Here is a 25825-nt window from a genome sequence, read left to right on the forward strand (position 1 = left end):
AAGGTCTCCTGAGCTCCTACTACTTGGCAGGCCCTGTTCTGGATGCTGAAAAAGCCATAAAGTCAGCTCCCAAATCCCACCCCACACAGCTGGGCCAGACAAAAACACATAAATGTCCAATTCAGTCTTTATTGACTGTTTCATCTTGGGGCCACCAGCACTAACAGGTGGAAGGTGGGGGTGGGGCGGGGCGCCTTTTATGCATATCAAGGACCCCAGAGCTCCCCCCTCGGAAGAGAGAATAAAGCCAGTTACAGAACCTACATGGCGGTTGGGAGAGGTGGAGGAAGGGGCGCAGTATCTACAGAGACTTAAGGGGACATTGGAGCAGGTTCTTCAGCAACAGGGCCTGGTGGTGCTGAAGAGGGAAAGGGGGGCAGGGTCAGCCACTGATCTGGACCCCCTCGGCCTCAGCCAGGGGATAGATCTCAATGGCCTCCACCAGGGGCAGCGCCTCCACTGCAGTCTCCATGACGGCCAGACCGACGGCGGCCTCGGCCTCGGCCAGCTGCTGCCGCACGGCTGCCTGATGCTGCTGCTGGTGGGTCTTGCGGTGCTTCCAGAGGTTGGAGAAGGAGCGGTAGCTCTTGCCGCAGTCAGGGCAGGAGTAGGGCCGCTCCCCCGTGTGAATGCGCCGATGCTCTGCCAAGCGCATGGAGATGGCAAAGGCCTTGCCGCACACTTCGCAGGCAAAGGGCCGCTCGCCTGTGTGCAGGCGCCGGTGGTCCTTCAGGTGGGTACTCTGCCGGAAGGCCTTGCCACAGTCCGGACACGGGTACGGTCGCTCCCCTGTGTGGATGCGCCGGTGCACCTGCAGCGAGGTCTCTGTGCTGAACAGCTTCTTACACTCGCTACACTCCAGGCCCCGGCGTCGGGCAGGGGCTGCGGGGGCCGCGGGGGCCGCGCCCCCCAGGGTGGTGGGGGAGGCAACCGGCGCGCGAGTGGCCCGGGGGGCCCGGGGGGCCGGGGGCTCCTTAGCCAGGACCTCGCCCGGCCCAGCAGCCGCATGGGCCGCCTCGTGCGCCTGCAACCGGGCCGCCGAGCCCACCTTCTTGCCGCACGTGCCGCACTCGAAGCGCCGGGGGGCCTGGGCCGCAGCAGCGGCGCAGCGGTGCTCACGCAGCCGCAGCGAGGAAGGGAAGGCGGCCCCGCAGGATGGGCAGCGGTGCGGCTGGCGGCCGGCATGGGCCACGAGCTGGTGCACCTCCAGCAGCCGGCGCAGCAGGAAGGAGCGGGGGCACTCGCGACACTTGTAGGGGTACTCGCCCGTGTGGTGGTAGCGGTGCATGAGCAGGCGGTAGGGGCGGTGGAAACGCACGCCGCACTCCTGGCAGCGGTAGGGGAAGTGCTGCGCGTGCACCAGGCGGTGCTGCCGCAGCGTGGAGCTCTGCGTGAAAGCCTTGCCGCAGTCCCCACAGCGGTAGGGCCGCTCCCCCGTGTGCGTGAGGCGGTGGCGGGCCAGGTTGGCGGGCGAGTTGAAGGGCTTGGAGCAGTCCGGGCAGGGGAAGGGCCGTTCGCCCGTGTGCGTGCGCAGGTGGTTACGCACGTGAGACTTCTTCTTAAACATCTTCCCGCAGATGCCGCACTTATGGCGCCGCTCCAGCCGATGCACAAAACGCTGGTGCCGCGTCAGCTGCAAGGCCTTGCCGAACTCGCGGCTGCACAGCAGGCAGCGGTAGGTGCCCGGGGCAGCCGGCCCTGCTGAGCTCTCTTCGGCCACAGGAGGCTCCGGCGCCTCGGACTCTCCAGTCTCCGCCGGGGCCGGCTCGGGGAGCCCAATGACCGGCTCCTCGGGGGGGACCGGTGTGGTGGGCAGAGGGACGCCCCCCGCCCCGTGGGTACGCCGATGGTACAGGAACTTGGTGAGGTTGACAAAGGTCTTTCCGCACGGACACGAGTGCAGAGGATTCGGGGTGTGGGCTCGCCGGTGGGCCAGGAGCAGGGCCTCTGTGCCAAAGGCCAGGCCGCAGTCCACGCACAGGAAGTGAGACTCGCTGCTGTGGTCTCCGAGGTGCTGGTCTAGACTGGAAGGGCTGGGGAAGACGCGACTGCACAGAGGGCACTTAAAGACGCCCTCCCGGTGACTGCGCAGATGCTGCTGTAGCTGGTGAGGTGACAGAAAGAGTTGGTCGCACGCAGAGCAAAAGAGCTCCTGGGTGGCCGTCGCGCCCGGCTCTCCGCCGTTGTTCCTCCGGGCCTTGCGCCCCCGGCGATCGCGCCCAATGGCTTCACCGTTGCGCAACTCGTAACTGTGGTCAGAGGACGGCAGGGGATCGGGCTGGGACACAGGCACCTCCGCAGGTGACGGAGTCAGGGTCTCCTGCTGCAAGGCGGGCTCCTCCGACTCGGGGACCGGGGCAGGGAAGTGGGTGGCCTGGTGCTCCAGGAAGTCGGCCGGAAGCTGGAAGAGCTGGGAGCACTCAGAGCACTTGTACAGGAGCAGCTCCACCTCAGTGACCACCTCAGTGGTGGCGGCGGCGGCGGCGGAAGGGACAGCTGCCCCTTCCCCACCCTCCTCTGCCTTGCGGTAGGAGTGCTCCACAGCCACACGGGCCTGGCCCACAGGGGGCCCCAGGACCACCGGGGACCCCAGGACCACGGGGGCCGCAGGCTTGGCGGGAGTGCCCCGGAGGTGCGTCTGCCGGTGGCTCAGCCAGAGCTCCTGGCTGGCGAAGAGAGCCTTGCAGTCCACACACTCATAGTGGATGGTACTGGAGCTGAGTGCGGGTGCCTTGGCTGGCGGCTCGGCCGCCACCGCCTCCTGGGGAGCCATCATCTTCAGGTGCAGCTCCTGGTGCTCCAGGAGCTGGCTGGGGGACAGGAGCAGCTGCCCGCACTCCAGGCACTGGTACTGGCTCTCCTGCACCAGGGTCTGATAGAGGCCCGTGCCGGAAGCTGCCTCCGTGGCCACCGCGACTCCAGGCTCAGCCACGCCCACCAGCTCGAAGTGCTGCTGGGGCACATGGGAGTTCTGGTGCACGAGCACTTCCTCCAGGGACCCGTACAGCTGGTTGCACTCGGAGCAGACATAGCGGTGCTCGATGTACAGGACCGTCTCCTCGGATTCCTCGGTCATGGCGGCAGCGAGGCCCTGGGCTGTGAAAAGAAAGAGGTGGGGACAGATCCCAGTAAACTGCTGTCTCCTCCGTCCTTCTGAGGGACAATTCTTTCCCTTTAGCACTCCCAGCCAAGACCCTGTATGTATTTTACCCTCTAACTTCTTGCTTCCATTTCCCACTCCCACCCCTCACCCCCAGCAATCCTTCCGCTCCTGAACACACGAGACTACGAAGCACAGAACCTTCCCAGCAGTCCCTTCCCAGAATCTATCCAAGGCTCACCTCTGAATCAACGCGCATCAAACTCCACCCACCAGATCCTCGTAACCTGTCCAACCCTCACCTCCCATGCCTCTCAGCTGGCCCACAGCCACGGGCATCACACAGGAACCTGTGTCCTCTCCATTCGAGCCTCCTTCCCAACTCACTACCCCATTCCTGCTCCCCGGTGCCTCGGGGAGTCCTCACAGGCCCTAACGGCCGCCACTTCTCCCAGCCTCCCTCCTCCTCTGTTCCCTCCCCCAGGTTCCTGACATCTTTTTACACCAGAGGACTCAAACTGCCCCAAGGCCCCGCCACTTTCTGCACCCTCACATGGAACAACCCCTCTCCTTTACGTACGCCCGTTATACACTGTCTCTCCCTCTGGTGCCCAGATCCCTCACATCAAACTTGCCCTTCCCTCAACCAACTTGTCTCATGCTGGCCTAACCCATCACTACACCTACACTTTCCCCTCCTAGACCACTTCTCCATGATACCCAGATCCCCCTTTTCAAAGTGCTTAAACCTCTCTACAAATCAAAGCCCTCTCCCACAGCCCTAACCCCCTATCCAGAATACCCAGCCCCACTTCACAAAAGCCTAACCTCTTCATACCTATATTCTACCCATCACCCCAACTCGTGTCTCACTCTTCACAGAAATTACTTGTTCTTTACATTGAGACCTCACCTACAATTCTAATCCCCCCTGGGGTACCCAGATCCCCTCTTCTACCCCAACCACTACAGGGATGCCCTAGGTGCCTCTTCATATCAACCTCAGCCCCTCTTCTTTACAAAATGACCCAGCCTAACCCATTTTAGGGACGCCCAGATACGGTCTTCACATCACCTTAAACCCTTCCTTACAAACCTCTGTGCCTAACCCATGCCAGGGACGCCCAGACCCCCTTTCACATTATTAAAATACCTAAGCTGAATTTCTTCTTTGCGAAATGACCCGTTCCCACCCTAGCCCATTCTAGGGATCCCCAGATCCCCTCTTCGTATCGGCATAAACCCCTCTTCCTTGCAAAAAGACCCAACCCCGCTCTAACTCATTCCAGGGATGCTCAGACGCCCTCTTCATAACAACTTAGTTTCTCTCCTTTGCAAAAAGATCCCGGCACATGCTCTAACCCAATCCAGGGAGATCCAGACTACCCTTCACAAAGGCTTAAACTTTCACACATATGCCAGCCCCCCCCCCAGCCCAAATCCCCTTTAGGAATACCCAGACCCTACCTTCTTATGCTGAACCCCTCCGCCCCCCCCAAGCTAGACAGAGGATAGCCAGACCCCTCTTCCTCACACCCAGACCCCTCTCACCAGCTTATTACCTTGGGGATACGAGACCCCCAACTTCTTGTCAACCTAACAGCTCATTCTCATTCCAGCGATACCAAGACCTTCCCCCACTTAGTACACGGACCTCTCCAACCCCCTAACCTTCTCCAGGGATACCCAATTACCACTCTTCACCTTGACCTAATTCCCTGTACTTTCCAAAAACATTACCTCTACCCAACCTATCCTAGGGACACCCAGACGCCCTTTTCACATAACATAACCCTTTGCACAGACTCTCCTCTCAACCCATTCCAACGGCAGCCGCCCCCCCCCCAACTCCCTTCACATTAATGTAACCCCGTTCTCAATACCCGGACCTCTGCCTCAGCTCTAAAGCCTCCCTCCAGGGATATTCATTTGCTAATACCTTTCCACACCAAGGCCCTCTCACTGGTCTAATGCCTTCCAGGCTTACCTACGTTTATCTCTTTATGTTAACTTAAGTACCTCTTTTCTCACGCCCTAACCCCCTGCCCGGACACGCAAGCCCCCTCTAACCGTCCACCCCGCTTCGGTCCTGGACGGCCCCACCCCCAGGCGCGGCCCCGATACCCCCTGGAGCCTTGGACACTCTCCCGGGGGGGGGCAGCTCTAACGCCTCCCTTCCCACCCAGGTCCCTCCCAGCCCCCGGCCCGTGCCCCGCCCCTCCTCACTCAGCCCAGCACGACTCTAACCCCCTTCCCCACCCGCCCTCCCGGCCCGGCCCCCCGCCCGGCCGCCCGCGCGCCCCGCCGGCCGTTGGTGCCGCTCCGCCCTCCCCGCCCGGCGCGCGCCCCCTCCGGCCGTCAGTGCGCAGGCGGGGTGGCGTGGGGCGGCCGGGAGCGGGGGAGGGGGACGGAGCCGGGCCGGCCTGCCGCACGCCTGCCCGCACTCACCCGCCTCCGCCGTCTCGCACGCCCCGGGCCCAGGCCCGGGCTGCCGCTCCCCTCGCGCGGCCACCCTACCGCTGCGCCCTCTCTAGCTCCCGCCGTCGCCTCTCGTCTGCTCCGCAGCCTCGCTCTCGCCCCCAGTCGCCCTCAGCAACGCCCCGCCTACCTTCCTCCTCGGCCGCTCCGCGAACGGCCGAACGCGCCCAATCAGCGTCCGTCTGGCTCCCGCCTTTCGACCAATCGAGGCTCACGTCTCTGAGCCTTGGGCCAATAGTATGGAGCGTCGGGATCCGCCGCAGTGCCCAACCAATCCTCCAGCGATGTCCCCTCACCGGCCGGCCCCCGGGTTGATAGCGTCCGCCTCCTTAAGCCCCTTGGAGGATGCTCCTCCTCCAGCTGCTCGTCGACTCCGCCTGACGCCTGAAGAAGGGAGGGCAGCGCGGTGACGTCAGGCGGCGGAGCGAGGCTGCGGGCGCCATCTTGGGGGCGCCGAGCGGGAGTCGCGTCGGGTTCGAGGGGAAGTCGGAGAAATTGAGGCACACGAGACCCAGAGGGTGGGGGCGGGGGAACGGTGGCGCAGGAACCCCCGAGGAGTGAAGGGAGAAAGTGAAGCACCTGTCAGCGCGAAGCGGGGAGGGGAAACTGCAGCACGAAGCACATGGAGGGAGTAAAAAGGGAAACTGAGGCTCCAGACTCCTTTTATTAGAAAGAAGAACGGAGGCAGCAAGAAGGAAGGGGAGAAAAACCGAGGGACTCTTGGGGGAGGGGGAAGGAGAAATGTCAAAAGGGAAACAAGGGGCGCGGGGATCTGAGGGAACGAGGAAAACCTGAAGAAGGGAGGAAATGGGGAAATGGAGGGGATAAAGAAAAAGCAAGGACAGCTTCACTGGAAGAAACGGAGAGAGAGAGAGTGTGTGTGTGTGTGTGTGTGTGTGTGTGTGTGTAGAAGACCTGAAGGACAACTAGGGTGAGAACCTGCAGAAAGTGACCCTGTAGCAGATGGACTCTGCTCTGATACCTTCCAAGGTGCCTTCCTTCTAGGCTGACCCAGGGCCACTCGGACCGTGGAGTCTCCATGTGTCCAAGGGCTCCTGCGCATCCCTACTCATCTCCCCTTCTGGCCCTCAGGGCGTTGGCAGCGCACTGTTATGTTTCCAGAGCTACTCTCTGAACTCAAGGACTGAGGAGCTGCAAGAGATTCATTTGTTCTCTCTAGCCGCCCCCCCTCCCCCCCGGCCCCCCGCCCCACCATTTCTCAAATGAGTAAACTGAGTCTCAGCCTTCCTGAGGCTAAAATCTACTGAGGCAACCCTAGGTCTGACTCTTCAGTCATCACCTTTGCTGTGTCCTTCAATTGGTTTCTAATTGGGTGTCCTAACTTTCCACTAAATTAAAATCCCTAGCACCAAGCCAGTGTAATTAAACCAGGCTGTCTGGATTGAAATCCTGACCCGGCCACTTCCTAGCTAATGTCTTGGACAAGTTAACTCCCCTGTGCCTCAGTTTCCTCATCTGTGAAATGATAATAGCCCCTGTGTCACGGTTGTGAGGCACAGCGTAAACGCTATGTAAGAATTACTTTTATTAGGACCTCAAGGAGCTCATTAATAATAGCTGATGTGTCCTGAGTGTGTTATGATGTGCCAACTATTGTGCTTAGTGCTTTGTACGCTTTATCAGTTTAATCATCTCAACAACCCCAGGAGGGAGGAGTTACTGTTCTCACGTTACAAAGACACTGGGGCCCAGAGAAGTTAAGTAGCTTGCCTATCTTTAGGAGGAGACAGACCCAGGGTTCCAACCCAGGAATCAACTCCAGGGTCCATGCTCTCGGCCCCCAGTCTCTACTACTGCCTGGCAGGTGGATGTCCTATCCCCCCTGGCATGTCGAATGGATGAACGCAAGAAGTAGAGAAAAGAACTTGGTGGGAATGTGTGAGCTCTAAAGCTGGTCATCTGGGTTTGCTATCAGAGTGAAATCAACTGGGGAGGGAGCCAGAGAACCTGGAAGCTAGACTCAGCCTTTGATAGCCTCCGTGCAGTTGGGCAGGTTCTCACACCTGCTGAAGCCCCCTTTTCACCTGAAAACGCAAGGGTCCAGCTTGGCGTGTCAGGCCCCTTTCTGCTCAGACCTTTTGCTTGGACTTCCCAGTTTATCTGGGTTGACTGGCTCGGTTCCTTCTCTTCTGATGATACAGGAGTAAGCTGAGGCCTGGATCAGTCTTTGTGAAGGTGGTGGCATGAGACTAGATTTCTGGCGTAGGTTTATTTTAGAGAGGATAGGCATTCTTTGCTGGGGTCCCTGCATAAGCAAAGGCCTAGAGCCTGGCGAGAGTCTAGGCTTTCAGCCTTTGCGGGAGCTGAGGGTAGGTGTTGGGGGACCATAGGTGTTGCCCACGTAGGGTGAGGAGGTGTGTGCAAAGTTGATGGTCGTTCAGGGTCCATTGTATGTGTCAGGCGTATGTCAGGGATGCTCCATATGGGACGAGGGCTTTCTATGCCAGGCTGGTGTAAGGGTTGCCATGTGCTGTGTGTGTGTGTGTGAAGGCATATGGTCACGTGTGCTGGGGGGCTGCACGTGAGTGTGTCAGTGTCTCCTCCCCATCACGAGCATTGGGGGTGGTGGTGAGTCACGGGCTCAGCCTTCGGCGCCAACTGTCATGTTCCTTCCCCCCAAATTTCATCCCCCACCCAGCCGTGCACCACCCACCCCCACTCTAAGATCTGTGTCACTGCTTCTGTCTTCCATCCCCCTGTCCTGCTCAGTTTCCTCTGAGAAGCTGCCATGGGCTCCCTGAGAGGGAGTCTCCCACTTCTGCTGGCTCTGCCCTCCAGCATCCTGCCCTTTCCCACTGCCTCTCTGTTCAGGTGGTGGCTTGAGAAGGAGAGCCTCTTCACGCCACCTGCTCATGTCTGTGGGGCCCAAGGATTTCTCTATGCATTATAGACAATTCCCATTCGCCCCACCCATCCCTTCCCCTCCATGGGGGCTATTTCTACTTCTGGGAGCTTCTTCCTTATCTCCAGGGGCTGGCTCCTCCTGCCTTAGGGGGCCTCTTGTGTCCACACATCCTTGTTTTCATGGGTTCCTGGTAGCTGTTTCCCTCCATCCCCATTTCTGTGACCTCCTCCTACTTTGCTTGGCCCACCTCCCTGTCTCTGTGATATGCGTCCGTCCTTGTTCCCATTTCTGTGGCCTTCTCCTGTCCCCATGGACCACTCCCCATGTCTGAGGAGTGCTTTCTGTTCCCATGGGCCTCTCTCCATCTTCCTGGGGAGCTCTCTGTGTCCACCAGCTGCCCTCATCTGTCTCTGAGGTCCTTAGCTGTCTCTGGTCTGCTCCCATGTTTCCATGGGCTTTTCTCTCTTTTTTCTGGGCTTTTCCCTGTCCTTGTCCTTGTGGGGTTTGTGGACCTTGGCCCACCTCTGTGAGTTTTGCTGGCCGTCTTGCTATTCCTCTGCATTTTTCTTCATCTCTGTAGCCCTCTCCCCACCAGCTCCATGGCCTTCTCCTCAGCTCTCCCTGTCTCTCATATCCGTGGGCTCCTGGGCAGGGCGGTGGCATGGTGGTGGAGGGGGTGGCCCGGGGGTGGGCCCTCCGTCCAATGCAGCGCCTTCCCCTCATCAGCATTCTCCTCGCGGGCCCCCCAGCCCCGACCAATACGAGCTCCCCCTCCCCCCCGACTCCCCTCCCTCCTCTTTCTCCGCCTGCTGCCCTCCCTTCCTCCTGCCCGCCCTCCTCCCTGCCTCCCTCCCTCCTCTCTCTCCCCCCCGCCCCCCGCGCTCCAGGACCCAGCGCGGGCGGCGGGCGGCGGGCAGCGGGCGGGCGGGCAGGCAGGCGGCGGCCTCGGAGGGGAGAAGGCGAGGTGGTGGCAGCGGCGGAGGTGGTGGTGGTGGTGGTGGTGTTGGCGGCGGTGGCGGTGGTGGCGGTGGCCAGCAGCAGGGAGGCAGGCCCAGCTGGGGACCCAGAGCCGGCGGCTGCACCTCGCAGGGGACCAGGAGTCCGTGGCCAGGCCCTCCCACCGAGGCCCTGCACCGGGCGCCCCCGGGACACCCCACCCTCCTCCGCCTTGCTCTTCCACCTGCTCCTCTCCATCCTTCCCTCCCGCCTCCCCATCCCTCCACCTCGCCTGCCCCCGTCTCAGCTCTCCGAGTCTCCCAGCACCCTGTCCTCCCCAGCCCCTCCACCCCTCGGCTTCTCCCCGCCCCTAGCATGCTTTTCCCTTGGGGGCTGAGGGCTTGAGGACTCCAGGCCCTTGCCTCATCCAGGGCAGGGCCAAGGCTCCAGGGGGGAGGGGGGAAGGGGTGGCCCCCTCCCCCCAATCCAGCCCTCCCCTCCCCCACTCCTCCTGATGGCCGGCTTCCTGGTCTCCAGCCAGTCCTCGCCCCCCGTGGCCCCCCCAGGCCGGCCCGGCTAGGGGAGGGGGCGGGGGCCCTTTCCTGGGCCGGCTTCCCCCTCCCCCGGCTTTGCCTGTGCCCCCCTCCCTTCCGTTTTCACCTTCCTCTCCTCCTTTCCTCCCTCCTTCCCCTCCATTTGCTCCTTCCCCCTCTCCTCTCTCCCCTTCTCTCCTCCATTTTCTCCTTTCCCCTTCCTCCCTGCCCCGGCCCACCCTCTCCGATTCCACCTGTCCTTCCTCCTTGCTCCCGGGGAGCCCCCGTTTTGGACTAGTTGGGGGCCACTGTCGGCGGCGGGGGAGGGGGCCCTGTGGACTGCCCTCTCCCCCCGCCCCGGCCACACCACCACCCAGCGCCAGAGCATCTCCTCGCTGTCTTCTCGGGCCTCGAGGGAGCCCAGCCCTCCGTCCCACCAGGATCCGTGAGTGTCTGCGGGGCGGGGGTTGGGCTGGGGCCAGCCTGGGTCCTGGAAGGCTGGGCTCAAGGCCGGCCGGTGGGGCCCCCACGTCCCCCTGTCCCTCCCCGAGTAGGGGCCTGCCTCGTGTCCCCCATCTCCCAACTGCCGTTCCCCTCAGCCTCTCCTCACCCTTCTTCTGGGTGCACAGCTCAGCCTTTCCCCCGGCCCCCCGCCTCCGGGGTCCTGAGGGGCTGCCTGGCTCTTACTTGTGGGCTCACTCCTTGTCTGGGACTCCCGGCCAGTCTCCGCCCCTGCTTTCTCCAGCCGCGGTCCCGCGGTGACCGGCTCTGCTCTCTCTCTCTTTCCGACTCTCTTCTTTCCTCGGAGGCTCATCCTCTCCGCCTGCCACGGGCCCATCCCTATCCCATCCGCTCTCTCTCTCCTGGAAATGTCTTTCCATTTTTCAATCTCCATTTCATGTTCTCCTGGGCCTCTCTCTGACTCTGTCCAACTTCTCTCTTCTTTGCCGTTAGCCTAACTCTTTCTTGGTGTCTCTCTGTTGATCTCTCTCTCTCTCTCTCAAAACTCCCCTGTCTCTTGTCTGGCTCTTTTGGTGGTGCCCACGCCGCCAGGTGTGGCTCTGTCCACTTCTCTCTGTCCGCTCTTTGCTCTGCCTGTGGCCCTGCTCCTCTGTCCTCCTTCTCTGCCCTTGCACTTGGAGGCTGTCTTCCTGTTCACTTTTCTGCCCTCCTCCCGCAAATCCACTCCTCTCTCCTTAGCCACTCCGGGGTCCACTTTGCCTTTTCCTTGGTGGTCTCACCTCACCCCCCATCCTCTGCTCATTTCTGCATCCTGCTGGCCTGTCGGTCCTCATCCCCCCCCATGCCTTGGGGTTTGTGGGCTCCGGGGATCGACCACCCTCCTCCAGACCCCCTGGGTGGATGCACCTCAACGTGGACCGGGCCCCCTTACATGGGCACTTAGCCTGTCCCTGCCTGTGCCCCTCTAGATTACTCGCTCTTCCTCCCCACCTCATTTCCCTCCCTGGCCCTCACTGTCCCTCCCCTAGTTTGTGCCTGTCCCACTGGCCCCTTCCTCTTCTCTACATCTGCTGTGTGGCTCTGACATTCATTTTTCTCTGTCTCTTTCCACCTAGCCCTATTCCTGTTCAGAGTTCTGTGATTTTTTTCCCCCTCCCTACAATCCTTGCACCTGTGGTCTTTTTTTCCTTTGCCCTCTTCCTCACCACATTTGTCTCACCGATTTCCTTTCTCACCTTGGCCCCATCTCCTGCTCACCCTCTTGTCTGTCTCCCTCCCCTTGCAGGGCCCCTCACTCGGCTCCTTCTGCCCAGTTGGCTGCTGTTTGCCTTTGCCTAAGTGTCTGGGCCTATGGGGCTCAGGCCTGCCTGCTTCCCTGCCTCACCCTGGCCGTCTTGTCTCTGTTTCTCTTGGTGTCTCACTTCTAGATAACATGTGTATGTTCTTGTCTCTCATTTAGCCCCAGTTACTTCTTTTTGGTTTGTCTTTTCTGTCTGTGCCTTCCTGTATGTCTTTGTCCATCCGCTGCCCCCAACCCTGGCCCCCGCACTCTGTCTTTCTGCTCCTACCTGTGTCTGCCACCTGTGGGACCCTGCCCTCCTGGCTCCTGTCTCTCCCTCGGGCTTCCCTGTTCTCCAGTCTCTGTTCCCCGATTTGCCCCCAGAAGCCCCTGGTGTCTTGGGATGACCCCCCCTTCGCTCCTGCCTCTCTCCGAGCCCCACCCTCCACAGCCCTCCCCCTGAGAGTTCTTCCTGGTCTACAACTTGCCTTGCTCCTCCACCCTTGAAGCCTTCACTTTAGATCCAAATGACCATCTGCAGCCCCCAGCCTGTCCAGGATGCCCTCCCACCCCCAGCCTGCCTTTTGCAGAGGCACCGAGAGAGGGACCTGCTCAAGGTCAGGTGGGAGTTGGGGCAGAGCAGGGACTGATAGGGTCTCCTGCTGCCCTGGCCTAGGTTTTCCTGGCTGCAAGGATGGTCCGAAGCATTGCATTGTGCCTCCACCCTCCCCTGGCAGGTTTCACTCTGCTATCTCACTAGCTCAAGCCCCTCTTCTATGGGGATCAGATTAGGTGCAGGGAGACCCCCCAAGCTCACCTCACAGCACTCTGAGCCTCACAGTAAACCTCTCCCCTGGAAACCCAGTGTCCCTTCCACCGGGGCATGGCTCTTGGCCAGGTGAAGCTGTGCATCTAGCCGAACTCATTCCTTCCCTGGTTAGGGGGGAAGGGGGTGGGGTGCTCCACAGAGGCCTGGGGCTCCTGGAGGACTCTAACTCCCTGGGGATGGAGCCGTTCTGGGGAGCAGAGATGCACTGTCTCCCCCTACTCCTCAGCTCCCCAGAGCAGGGTGGGGGCTGCAGTGTGGCATCTGCTTTGACAGACAGCTCCCTCCCTGCCTTACTCACTCTTCTCTTCCAGCTACTTCTGCTGGCATCTTAAGTGGGATTGTGTTCTCTCTCCATTCTGTCTCCCTGTCCTATTCTGTGTCTCTTGTGCCTTGATTTCCCTCTCTGCTGCCTGCCCTACACTCCTCTCCCCGCCCTGCCCTTTCTCCACCCCCATGGCTCCCTGCCTTCTTGCCTCTTCTCTCTTCCTCCTAGTCCTGTCCTTACCTCCCAGAAACTCCTCTGTCCTCTCCATCTCTATCCCCCTCCCTTTCCTGTCTTATCTTCTTGTTCTCTTGCATTTCTGCCTGTTTTTCTCTTTCCCCTTTTCTGAGTCTCTGTATTTTCTCTGCCTCAGCCTCTCTTCCTATTTTTGTCTCCTGTTTCTTCCTTCTCTCTCTCTACTTTTTTTTTTTTAAGCCCCTTGGCTGCCTCAGGTCCATCCATCTGTCTCCATCTGTGTGTCTCCATGTGTGTCTCCGTCTCTCTCCATCATTCCCTCTCTTTCCAAGTTTCCTTAACTCCCGGATACTCTCCCCTCCAGACCCCGGATGTCCAGGCCTCTCTCCCCGTGGGATTGTGGGAGCCAGGGACGTCAGGAAAGTGGCAAGTGAGGCCTGGGATGGGGTTGCCTAGCAACCACCGCATCCTCTCCAGCCAGTTTCTGTTGCCTAGTAACAGCTGCCTGCCCAGAGACAGGGGCGGGACTGGGTGGGGGGGGTGGCACTTCCTGGGTTCCTGTTGCAGTGGGGATGGTCCCTGGAATTCTTAACCTGAAATCCCTCCCATTTTGGTAGCTGTGAATGTTCTCCACCCGTGCCTATCCCACTCAGTGCTGGGAGCTCCTCGCTGGTAGTGCTCTCAGGGCCTGAGCTTCCTTCGTGGCCATGCCCTCAGTATCGTCAGCTTCTGACAAGGGCAGGGCCCTTCAGAGCTCACCCACAATGGCCCAGGGCCTGTGGTCATCAAAGGGCTCTGAGGCCCCCCCATATCAGCAGTCTCCCCCCCCATGGGCGGGGGGCGCTCCCTGCAGGTGGCGAGTGGGGGCCGCGGCAGCTGCGTCCCCATGAGGAGGGGAGGAAGATGCCGGCTGAGCTGCTGCTGCTGCTGATTGTTGCCTTCGCCAGCCCCAGCTGCCAGGTGCTCTCATCGCTGCGCATGGGTGAGGCCCTACAGCCCCTGCCCTGCCTCCAGAGACCCTCCCTGAGCGTGCCAGTCCCTCAGGCCCCGGGGGTCTGGGCTTCAGGTCTCAGCTCCCCTCAGCAACAAGGAAGAGCAGCCCCCTGCTCCTTCTTCCTCCTGGACCCAGCAGTCCAGAGCCCCAGCTCTGTCCAACCCTACGTCCAGGAGCCTAGACCCTCTGTCAGCATCCCCACCCCCACCTCAGTGCCCAGGAGTCTAGGACCCCAGCCTCTCCTTTCTCAGGACCCAGAGTCTGGTCCCCAACCCCTGTGTCCCTTCAGCTGCAATCCTGGACGACCAGACGGTGTGCGGCCGCGGTGAGCGTCTGGCCCTGGCTCTGGCCCGGGAGCAGATCAACGGGATCATCGAGGTCCCAGCCAAGGCCCGGGTGGAAGTAGATATCTTTGAGCTTCAGCGGGACAGCCAGTACGAGACCACGGACACCAGTGAGCGGGGCCACAGGGGGTGTGGGGTGAGGCAGGGCAGGCTGGTAGCCCTCAGTCCGTTCCTCAGCTTGCTTGCTTGCTTTCTAGCTTTACCTGCTCCTTCCTTCATGTCCCCTCTGCCTTTCCCTTCCCAGAGATGGTGCTGCTGGGTGTAAGGAGGTGGGGAGAGCGCCAGCCCCAGTTCACCCCTTATAGGAGCTGAGGGCCTCATTTGAAAGATAAGCTGGCTAGGGACATAGTCCCCAGAGCTGAGTAATGACGGGCCTGGGCAGCGAGGCAAGGGAGTCTCAGGGCAGGGACAGTGAAGGCACTCTGGAGAAGGCTAAACTAAAGTTCTGAGCTCTGAAAGTTGAGCAGGATATAGGAGTGGCATTGCTCAAAGTATGCCCTGGAACCACATAGTAGAGGTGCATAAGTATTTGTTGGATCCTCACAGATCGAGCGAACGTTAATAGGTATCTCTTGAACAGACATGCTGGGTTTGTACACCTTCAGGAGATGCTGACTTCAGTGTTTTAGACTGGTTGATTTCTTACAGGCTTTATCAGAGCCTTTGTTATATTCATGTTTGTTTCAAATCAGTGAGAGGAAGAATGGGGTACGGTGTTTCTTGTACTTCTCTGACTGGTGCAGCACAGAACACAAACTGGGAGAAGCTGGGATGGAGGGTGAGGAGGCAGATGGTGTTCCAGGCATATGACTATAGTCTGGAGCTGGAGCGGAGGAGGTGGATATATGGAGCCAAGGAACAGGGTGTGGGGTTGCACCTGTCCCGACTACCTGGACTTAGGACATGTTTGGAGGGATCGTGAGAGAATTTTGGGCTGAAGTGTGACAGAGCAATGGGAGGTGAGGCTGGGCAGATGGGCGGATCAGTTCAAGGTGTCCTACAGTGGCAGGCTGAAAGATGCCATCCTCACCTCTAGGCAGAAGGGAGCCATCTATGGGTTTAGGCCAGGGAGCTGGGCTTTTGGAAGGTGAATCTGGAGGCTAGATTTGGGTGATCAGTGAGGAGGGTGTTGCATGCCTGAGCTGAGAGCCCTAAAGTAGGGCAGGGGAGGAGGGGGTCAAAGAGAAGGGGACAGATGTGAGAAAATTTGAGGACAAAAAAGAGACAGGACTTGGTGACTAATTTGCCTATTGAGAGAAGGCTTGAAGGCAAGAATCGTTTCTAAGCATTTGCTTTGTGGAAATGGGGCCTTCACCAATGTGGAAGGCAGAGAAGAATCAAGTTTAGAAGGTAAGGTATTTAGCTATGATGCTTTTAGTTGGATGTGGCAGAAACCCCGCTCAAGCTGCTTTTTTTTTTTTTTTAAAGATTTTATTTATTTATTTGACACAGAGAGAAAGACAGCGAGAGAGGTAACACAAGCAGGGGGAGAGGGAGAAGCAGGCTTCCTGCGAAGCAGGGAGCCCGATGTGGGGCTCGATCCCAGGACCCTGGGATCATGACCTGAGCCGAAGGCAGACGCTTAACGACTGAGCCACCCAGGCGCCCGCCGACTCAAGCTGCTTTAAGGGAAAAAGAGAACTTATCCGCTCATGGCACTAGAAGGCCTAGGGACTAATTTCAGGCATGGCTTAATCCAGGTTCTCACATTATGTCCCAGGATTGTTTTAGGCATGGCTTGATCCAGGTACTCAAATGATGTCCCAGGGTTGTTTCAGGCATGGCTTGATCCAGGAACTTTAAATGATGTCCCAGGAATCTTTGTGTCTTCATCTGTGGGCCCTGATCTCCTCTAAGTTGGTTTCATTTTCAGGAATACCCTCCCTAATATTCCAGCCCAACAGCTCAGAACTTACATCTTACCAGGATAGCAAACCTAGTGATAATTGTAGCAGAAACCTGGGGAAGGCTCTTGATGCCCTGGTTTGAACCCGTCCCCATCTCTGCGCCAATCACTTTGGCCAGGACAGCGTGGTTCTGATACTGGCTCGGGTGCCGGCCAAACCTGGGAAACCTACAGTTCCCGGAGGAGAAGTTAGGGTCTTGCCATGAGAACGGGCACCGGACAGGCAAAAACAACAGCTTCTATCTCCCAGTGTCGAGATGCGCACATGTTTAAGGGGAAAGAAATCAGAAGAAAGAGGAGCAAATGAATGCAAGAGAAGAACCATGTTGGGATGTGGGGCGGAGAGGGGCCCTTGGCTGTGGGTTTGGGGTGGAGGGGCTGTGGGTCGTACCCCAGATTGTAGCATGGTTAGAAAAGAGGAGTGTGACAGAGGCTGGGGAAGCAGGTGCTACCTCTGCAGCCAGGAGGCCCCCGCTCTTTCCTTTTTGTCCTTCCTTTGTTTCTCTCTTGGTCTGACCCACCCCTCTTGCCATTTCTCCCCATCTCTCTCTGTCTTCTCCAATGCAGTGGGTGGGGTCGGGGATTGGGCCTCTGGGTCTGGAGTGGCCAAGGGGGATCGGGCAGCTCCAAGCGTCAGAGGTGCTCCCGGGCCAGGTGGGGAACGAAAGGAGGGCCCCTGACTGCCGTTTGTCTCCCCCACCCCTTGCAGTGTGTCAGATCCTGCCCAAGGGGGTCGTGTCTGTCCTGGGGCCCTCCTCCAGCCCTGCGTCTGCCTCCACCGTGAGCCATATCTGTGGGGAGAAGGAGGTGAGCCGAGTGCGGGGCAGGGTAGGGGTGGGTCCCTGGGAGGCGAGGCTGGGGAGGCAGCAACAGGGCAGACGCAAAGGCTCCTTCTCTGTCCAGATCCCCCACATCAAGGTGGGTCCCGAGGAGACACCCCGCCTGCAGTACCTACGCTTCGCGTCCGTCAGCCTGTACCCCAGTAACGAGGACGTCAGCCTGGCGGTCTCCCGCATCCTCAAGTCCTTCAACTACCCCTCGGCCAGCCTCATCTGCGCCAAGGCCGAGTGTGAGGGAGAACTGGATGTTTTGTTCTTATTCCCCCGAATTCCCCTGCCCAAGAGCTCTAGTCTCCCACACGGCACAAGCTCCCCTCGTCCCCCACCTCCTTCCCCCTCAGGAACCCAGACCCGCCCACCTCCCTAAAGAGATCCTTTGGTCAGCAGCTAGTGACTGGCACCTGTGTGCAAGGCCCCTGCTAGGCCCCGGTGGGTGCGCACTAGGTGTGGTCCCTGAGGTCACTCCAGGGCCAGTGGGGGACACGGCAGCCGAGCAGCTGTGACGCAGAGTGATCCATGCTCTGTCAGGGGCCCTGTGGGGCACTGTCGGAGAACACAGAAGGGAATCCTACCCGGGTCTAGAAGCCTCAGAGCCCGTGTCGCCGAGAAAGGGGCCTCTGAGTGGGACCTAAAGGTTGGGGAGGAGTTGGGGTCAGGGAGAAGGGGGGGGTGTGTGGCAGGGCAGAGGCTGTGGGTCTGGGGGAGTGCGGCCCCTGTGAGAGGCTCAAGGAAGCTCCCGGCAAGCCCGGTGCCCGAGTGTGGGAGCCATGAAGCAGCACGTGCAGGAGGCACGCTCATTTGGGGCCTTGTGTGTCGGCCTTGTGGCCCTGGAAGGTTCCCACAAAGGGTGGGGCAGGGGACACGGCCGGGTGCACCGCAGCAAGAGCCCTGACCCCAGCACAGAGAACAGACTGGAGGGGCCACGGGGTGTGGCCGGGAGGCTGGCGACAGGCAGGGTGAGGCAATGCTGCTTAGCTGTCGGGTGGTGGCAGTGGGCTCGAGAGGGGCCACGAGGGGTTTGGGGAGAGTCCTGAGGGAAAAGGGAGAGGTGCCGCACAGATGGTGACTGGGTTCTGCCCGAGAAGCAGGGAGCAGTCAGGTCGAGGTGCACGTCGGGGTCGAGGCGTCTTTGTGGCCATCAAGTGGAGGTGTCTGGTAGGCCGGTGGCTTTGTGGGTGTGCAGGTGGGGGGGGGCATGCTCAGTAACCTCCAGGAGAAATCGTCTTTCCGAAGGTATTTAAGGAACGCCTGCCAAGACTTTGTTCTTGGTATTGGAGATAGAGCAGTGCGTGCTCCAGCCAGGCCAGGACCCCCGCCTGCCAAGGCTTTCTGTGGGAGGAGCTAGGAAGTAGGAAGGCGGTGCTCTCCCAAGTGGAATGGTGACCACCTCTTTGAGGAGGTGTCGAGGAGGTGAGGGAGGGGGCTGTGCGGGCATCTGGGTCAAGAGGGAGCAGCTAGCACAGAGGCCACAGGACAAGAGCGCGGCCTAGGTGTGTAGGAGACGAGACAGAGAAGGCAGGGGGAGTGGGGCCCAGCAGTTGTGAGGACTTGGGCCTCTGCTCGGAAGGAGCCAGAAGCCATGAGAGGGTTTGGGCACAAGGAGGAGCACCTCTGCTTTACTTGCTTGTGGCCGCTGTGAAGGGGACAGCCTCGGGGTGGGGGGAGGTGTGGCTGTCGCAGGGGGTGAGGGAAGGCAGTGGTTCAGGTCAGGGTGGTTGCGGGGGCCGGCATCCTGGGCTCTGCCGAGTTCTGCAGGTGGAGCCTGGGCCTGTTCGGTGTGGGTGAGAGAGAGCGTGGGAAGGCTGGGCTGCCATCAGGGTTTGGGCCTGAGCCCCAGGCAGGCTGCTGGTGGCTTGGGCGACAGGAGTGGAATGTGGCTTGCACGAGCCAACTGTGAAATCCCCGTTACACATCCCAGGGGGGGCAGAAAGGTGGCAGGAGACAGTTGCATGGAGGTTGAGCAGGGGGTCCCGGGGCCCAGAACCCCCAAGAGAGCCACCGCGCTCTGGGCAGTGTGGCCCTCGTCCTCTCCCAGGCTCCCCTATGCTGGGCACTTCCCATGGAACTCTGACCCGGGCCCTCCGGCTCCCCCAGGCCTGTTGCGGTTGGAGGAGCTGGTGCGTGGCTTCCTCATCTCCAAGGAGACGCTGTCGGTGAGGATGCTGGACGACAGCCGGGACCCCACACCGCTGCTCAAGGAGATCCGCGACGACAAGGTGTCCACCATCATCATTGACGCCAACGCGTCTATCTCCCACCTCATCCTCCGTAAGGTGGGTCCCCCAGTCTCTGATTCCCTACAGGGTTGGGGTGGAAATGTGGTGTGATAGCAAGTCACCCTGTGCCCATGTGCCTCAGTGGTCCCGTGGGATGTGGAGACCTGCTTCCTACGTGCAGACGATTAGCTCGGCTGCTTCCCGGTTGCACCCCTGGTCGGGCCCTGGAGAGTTCCCTCCCCTCTCTGCACAGTTTCTGCCTCGGTGGGTCACTGCGGTGGGAGCTCCCCATGATCTTCACTGAGCACCTGTCCTGCTGCGTGGAGGCACTTGAATTTGGCTCCCACCCACCGTGCGGGGTGGGTGTGATAATCATTTTGTGGCCGAAGGAGCTGGGGTTCTGGGGGGGGATGGGCTGGCTCAAGGGCACCCAGATGGGGTATAGTGCCGGGACCTTCCCCCGCCGCCCGCCACATGCCCTCCAGCGGTGACCCATATTCATTCATCATTCATTGCGTCCCTGCTCTTAATTCATTCTCATAATCTGATCTGTATTATTTATTTTTCTCCAGTTTTTTTGTTTTGTTTTTTTAATTAAAACCATGTGTCACTGCTGATCATAGCGTACGGGAAATGTGTGGACAGAATCCACAGGGCCCTTGAGGCAGGAAAGCTTAGAGAAAGGATTTCGGGCTTGGGAGGGAGGCGGGCCGGGGCTGGGGTCCTGTGAACCTAGTGACCAGCGGTCACTTTCCTCTCGAGCCTGCACTTCCCTGACCCTCATGATGACGACTCCTGCCCCTCAGGCAATGCAGGCTGGGGTGCTGTTTACCGTTCTAATGACCGTAGCGGGGACGGGGTTCCACACCCCTTGTAGGGAGAGGCCTTCTCCTTTTGTTCTCCTCGAGGACTGTGAAGAAGGGGGCTCCAAACTTGAATTTTGAGATTCCAGCTGAAGCCTTGCAAAGTGCTCTTAAAGATTGTGGGGGGGCGGGGGGTTATCTGGCCTATGACCAGGCTGAGCCGCACACAGTAGCAGCCCACACTCGGCTTTGGGGCAGCACGGGGAGAAGGTTAAGGCTCAGGGTACCCTCCCAGCCTGCCCTGTTTCTAAGGCATCCCTTTGCCCGCCTGTGTCCAGAAGGCTGTGTTGTGAGTGCCCTAAAGAGGGATGAGGGCATCTGAGGTTGCCATTCTCTCCTCCACCGAGACCTTCATCCCACCTGGGGCACCGGTCCACGCAGCACGACATCAGGGACCGAGGTCTTCCTCTGCCCCCACGCGTCCCCTTCTCCCTGTCTCTGTCTCGGGGTGTCTCTTACTGCGTTTCCCACGGGTGTCTTCACTAGGCCTGTCTCTAAATCTCTCTTCCTCTCTCGGCGTCTTCTCGGCTCTGCCCGTGGGTCTCCACCTCTCCCGCCACCTCCGCACCGCCCCGTGTCCTCCAGGCCTCAGAGCTGGGGATGACCTCAGCATTTTACAAGTACATCCTCACCACCATGGTGCGTACCCCATCTAGCCCCTCCGGTCCCCACACCCCTCCCGTGGTGTCTGCCCCGCGTGGGGCCCGGCCCCAGGCCTCACCCCTTCCTCTCGGCCCCAGGACTTTCCCATCCTGCACCTGGATGGGATCGTGGAGGACACCTCCAACATCCTGGGCTTCTCCATGTTCAACACCTCACATCCCTTCTACCCCGAGTTTGTGCGCAGCCTCAACATGTCCTGGAGGGAGAACTGTGAAGCCAGCACTTACCCAGGTCCTGCGGTGAGCACTCGCCCTCCTCCCGGGCACACAGACACTTCTGCAGGCCCCCTCAGACCTCGAGCAGATGGTGCTCAGAGCCCTCTGGCGCCCCCACTCGCTTCCCGAGTACAGGCTGCGACGCCTCCCGTGCCACCTCCCATGCTGCCCCGGCCACACGCCTACCCCAGGGCCTTTGCACTTGCTCCTACTGCTGCTTCGCCTGTACTTCCCCAGAGAACTAGTGACTCACTCCCTCGTTGCCAAGTCAGTGCTCCAATGTTCCCTCAGTGATAAGACCTTCCTTGGTCCTCCATCTTAAAAAAGAGAAACTCCCCACTCTGTAGCTCCCTTCCCTACTGAATTTTTCTCCATAGCACCCGTCCTTGCATATCTAATCACCATGGCATTTGCTCTATGGTTTGCTTAGGCATAGATACGGGTAGATAGACTAAGTTCCACGAGGGCAGGGGTTTCTTTCTGCTTTGTTCACCATTGTATCCCCAACATCTAAATCAGCCTGGCTCAGGGTAGGGGTCCAATAATATATGTTGAATGAATGCAGACATACCAAAGATGCATACTTACGTGTATCTGTTCCCAGACACATAGTCGTATGCCAAGACACGGAGGCACTCTTCCTGAGCAGACACACATGCGGTCACGGAGCCGGGCCGTCGGGCGTCACAGACCTACCTGGGCAGAGGCGCTTTCCTGTGCACCCCTGCACCTGTCTCCACAACACAGCCCTTCCGACCCTCACACCAAGCCAGCGGAGACGCACTCTCGAAAACACATGCGCACAGACGCCCCAGGTGTATCACTCACTCACCGTACGCCGGGCGGTTTTGAGCTCGTGCGTGTGTTGCATTGTCTGATCCCCACACTAGAACGTGGAGGCAGAGGGTACAATTATCCCCATTTTACAGGGAAGGAAACCAAGGTGGAAATAGGAGAACCAGGCCTCCAGCTCAGAGCTGCCTGCTGCCCAGGCCCAGGCTCACAACCGTGATGCTCACCTGCCTCCTAAATCCCTAGATGCCACACCCCCTCTCTGTATAGACAGACAGTCGTGTGTGTCCAGCCTGCATGCCCCCCGCCCCAATCAGGCCCTCTTCCTGCACCTGCATCAGCCTCGCAGACACAGATGCTGGGACATGCCCTCAGGCCCACGGACACCTCCGTGTGGAGGTGACCCAGCTGGCCGTCCAGGCAAACCCTCTCTGACGTGCCCATCCCCCAAACAGGCGTGTGGCTGCGTGACTCGGGGAGAGCTGCTCCCACAGAGGCATGGGCAGCACGCACGTTTTTCCCACTGCCACCTGATTTCCCTGAGAAAGGCCCCCAGAGACCCGTCCTCACTGCCCGCCGGCTTGATTCCACGTTCCTGGAGGGACGGGCGCTGTCTGAGGGCTTTGGGGCGCCCTGGCTAAGCTGCCTCTTCCCCGTCCTGTCCCCCCAGCTGTCAGCGGCCCTGATGTTTGACGCGGTGCACGTGGTGGTGAGCGCCGTCCGGGAGCTGAACCGTAGCCAAGAGATCGGCGTGAAGCCGCTGGCCTGTACGTCAGCCAACATTTGGCCCCACGGGACCAGCCTGATGAACTACCTGCGCATGGTGAGCTGGGAGCGGGGCGGGCCGAGGGGGCAGGGCCGTCCGTCTCAGGCCGGGGCACTCACTGTGTCCACCCTGTGGCCCCTCTGCCCTCTCCCCGCCCCTGCTACCAACCCCACCCCCTCCTGCTTTCTCTGGGCCTCTTCCTCCTCCTTTCCGTGGCCCCTCCCCTCCTGGCCTTCCTCGGCCTGTCTGCGCTGCCCTCTCCCTGCTGCTTCGCCCCACCTCCCTTCTTTTGCTGGCACATTGTCTTTCTCTTTTAACTGTGGTCCTCCCTGGTCCCTCTCCCTCTCCTGTTTGTCTCTTCCTTCTCTGTCTCCTCCCCTCTGGGCCTCTCCCTCCTGTGCCTCTGGGCCCCCTGCCACCCCCGCCCCCCTCTGCCCGCCTCCCACCCTGCCAGGTAGAGTATGATGGGCTGACTGGGCGGGTCGAGTTCAACAGCAAAGGGCAGAGGACCAACTACACCCTGCGCATCCTGGAGAAGTCCCGGCAGGGCCACCGCGAGGTGAGCAGGCCCGGGGGAACATCCAGAGTCCCGATACGGTGGGGACAGGCCTAGCAGGCCGAGGCGTCTTCAGGCCGGGCTCGTGCTGATGGCCCCTTCTCTGCCCCAGATCGGGGTATGGTACTCTAACCGGACCCTGGCCATGAATGCCACCACCCTGGACATCAACCTGTCGCACACGCTGGCCAACAAGACGCTGGTGGTCACGACCATTCTGGTGAGTGGCGCTTGGGGGGCCGGGCACTGGGTGGAAGGGCCTTTCCTGAGCAGTGCCCCAGTCCAGTCCCGGTGAGGGGGATGCCTCAGCTCACACAGTGCACAGACCAGCAGGGAATGTGACCCGTGCACCCAGCAACTCCTGATTGTGGCCAGGGTGTCAGCAGCCTCATTGCCACTGGAAGAGGGAGGGCACAGGCTCTGCCAACTGGCTGTCACACGGCAGATGTGGCAGTGACTGGTGTCACGGGGAGCCCATGGGGCCATGCAGGCAGGGCGCCTCCCACGGTGTCTGGTCCAGGGTAGACCCCCGAAAATCACCATCACTAGAGTAGTCATTTGGCCACACTTGCCACCTGAGGGTGTTGACACGTGACCACTTCATGTCCATCTTAAAGCTGTGGAAAGCAGGGCTCTGAGAGGTGAGGCGTCTTGCCCCGGGTCATGTCCCTGAGGCTCCAGAGCCTGAGCCATGGCCGCTGTTCTCTGCACCCGCAGTCCCTTCATACTTGAACTTGAGCACCAGCCAGGGACGCGGTCCTGGAGCCCCTGTGTGTGCTGCTCCTGCAGTTAAGCCCGTCTGAGACCAGGGGGCCTTCGTGCAGCAGCAAACACACACGGAGCGCCCCATTCTGCACCAGCCACCGTGCTGGGCCCTTTCCAGGCGCTGCTCTATAAACCTGTCAGCCGCTCCACGAGGCTTGTCTTGTTTTCCTCATTTCGAAGGCGAGGAAACAGGTCACAGGGCGAATCCCGGCTGGAGCCGAGCGACATGCTCGGAGCCTGTGCCCTCTACCCCTGCACCCTGCCGCCTCCCACCTGGCACAACGGGCCGCCGGGAGGTCAGGACGGGGGTGATGCACAGGACCTGGTGAGCAGGAGGCTGCCCAGAGCAGCTGGGCCCGGAGGCCGGTGCGCCAGGCAGCCACGCCCTGCCGAACAGCCAAGTGCCCAGCGTGCTGGCAGCCGCTGTCTGTGGGAGCCCCCCAGTGAGTGTGGGAGCCGCGCTGGCTCACAGCTGTGGATGCTGAGGTTAGAGGGGATTACTACAGGTGTCACAGGATGCCAGAGGCTGTTCTCTCAGTCCCCGAGGAGCTCCCCATCTAGCGTGGACCTCGTGTCCCTCTGGAGAAGGGCCAGTGAGCCTGCTGGGGAGGGCCAGATGGCCTGCAGACGGGAAACCAGACGCTTCATAACAGCCTCCCCGAGGGGCCCCGAGGGCCAGGCCGGGCTGGCTGGGAGAAGTCACACCTCCATGCCTGTGGCAGTGTGGCCAGACCGAGAAGCTTCCTGGGGCCAAAAGAGGTGGGGTCCTTGGTGGGGAGCAGGGACAGAGGTCAGGGAGGGGGTGTCAGGAGAGATGAGCCATGACCCTGGAGGCTTCATCTCCTCCTCACACCTGTCTCCCCTTTTACCCAAGGCCCGTGAGCCAGTGTGGTTCTCTTTCTGACACTCATTGCTCTTTGGATGGATGGATTCATTCACTCATTCATTCATTCATTCCACAAATATTTACTGAAGCCGCTGTGCACCAGGCCTAACCCAAATGCTGGATACATGTGAACAGTCACAGATGGTCTTGTGGTTTCCTTACTCTTGAGTGGCACCGGGGGAGGGGATGCCAGTCTGATGGAGGACATCGACCTGGACACAATCATTCCAATACAAGGTAATGAGGGACTGACTCAGCTTTAGAAGGTTTGAGGAAGGCTTCACAAAGGAGATGGCATTAGACAGGGCTTTAGAAGCTGTGCAGGAGTTGGGTGCACAGAGAAGGAAGGGCCGGACATGCCAAGAAGCATGAGCTTTAAGAGCAGGGGCCTTAGGAGGTGTTTGCCAGACCGGACGTGGAGGGAGCGGCCTCGTCTGCACAGGTGGACATACCCACTCGTTCACTGATGTTTTCTGACTCGGATTTGTGGGCAGGGCCCTCGTCGGGCATTTGGGGATTCTGGCGTGAGTCAAACTGGGTGCCTGGGACAAGAGGCGGTCAGACTTTGCCTTCTTCCCTACTCTGTCCAAGCGACCTAGAACAGTGCCTGGCACCTAGCAAGCACAGAGGGTGGTAAGTGCTGTGGCCCAGCTCTGTGGCCCAGAGGCTGCGGGGCTGCAGAGGGGGGAGGGTCTCTGGAGGATGCAGTTATCCTTTCCCTGAGGCTGTGGACAGTGTTGAGCAGGAAGGGGCAGGGTCAGACCTAGATGTGAGAAAAGCTCCAGAGAGGAGAGGTGCTCCAGGTCGGGAGGCGAGGCCTGAGCTTGTAGGGGCTGTAGGAAGAGGGAATGGAAGCTGATGTGGGTGTTGAGGCTGGCAGAGAGGCTGGGAGTGAGGGCGCAGGGGGAGGTCCGAGATGGGGGAAGGGTGAGGCTATCTCTGGGGTGGAGCTCACTGGTCTGGAGCCGAAAGGGTGGCTGGGACCAAGATTGACAGAGGCCTCACAAGGAAGCTAGGGTGCAAAAGAAAGCCCACGGAGGCGAGGCTGTGTGGGGCCTTCCCTCAGCCTCCAGCCCTGCT

General features: G+C 60.2%; 2 protein-coding genes across 8 annotated transcripts in view; one reads left to right on the top strand and one right to left on the bottom strand.

Annotated features, from left to right (window-relative positions):
- Nucleotides 1-109: 109 nt before the first annotated feature.
- On the bottom strand, nt 110-11063 carry ZNF574 (zinc finger protein 574). Of its 4 annotated transcripts, XM_036103287.2 has the most exons (3): nt 10601-11063; nt 5709-5962; nt 110-3096 (listed from the first exon to the last, which is right to left on the bottom strand). In XM_036103287.2, exon 3 carries the CDS (start codon nt 3074-3076, stop codon nt 383-385), a length of 2694 nt encoding a protein of 897 aa, XP_035959180.1. In that variant the 5' UTR covers nt 3077-3096; nt 5709-5962; nt 10601-11063; the 3' UTR covers nt 110-382. The 4 variants fall into 4 exon arrangements, with proteins under 4 accessions (XP_035959180.1, XP_035959179.1, XP_035959176.1 ...); XM_036103286.2 differs by lacking the exons at nt 5709-5962; nt 10601-11063 and adding an exon at nt 5549-5699; XM_036103283.2 differs by lacking the exons at nt 5709-5962; nt 10601-11063 and adding an exon at nt 3403-4541.
- The window catches only part of GRIK5 (glutamate ionotropic receptor kainate type subunit 5), a 54479-nt gene continuing 38091 nt past the window's right edge, over nt 9438-25825 (top strand). Inside the window, exons 1-11 of one of the 4 annotated variants that reach the window (XR_013444259.1) lie at nt 9438-10358; nt 13794-13922; nt 14224-14388; nt 16894-16991; nt 17088-17253; nt 19118-19296; nt 20688-20741; nt 20843-21004; nt 22443-22595; nt 22997-23097; nt 23207-23314. Coding sequence is in view for 3 of the 4 variants with exons in the window: in XM_078063127.1 (XP_077919253.1) it covers nt 13844-13922; nt 14224-14388; nt 16894-16991; nt 17088-17253; nt 19118-19296; nt 20688-20741; nt 20843-21004; nt 22443-22595; nt 22993-23097; nt 23207-23314 (1269 nt within the window). In the remaining variant the exon portion in view is untranslated. Of the gene's footprint in view, nt 10359-13793; nt 13923-14223; nt 14389-16893; nt 16992-17087; nt 17254-19117; nt 19297-20687; nt 20742-20842; nt 21005-22442; nt 22596-22992; nt 23098-23206; nt 23315-25825 lie in introns of those variants that run through there. The other 3 variants (XM_078063127.1, XM_036103274.2, XM_078063128.1) reach the window with 3 other exon arrangements.

The sequence above is a fragment of the Halichoerus grypus genome, chromosome 15 (assembly GCF_964656455.1).
Source record: "Halichoerus grypus chromosome 15, mHalGry1.hap1.1, whole genome shotgun sequence".
Taxonomy (NCBI): Eukaryota; Metazoa; Chordata; class Mammalia; order Carnivora; family Phocidae; genus Halichoerus; species Halichoerus grypus.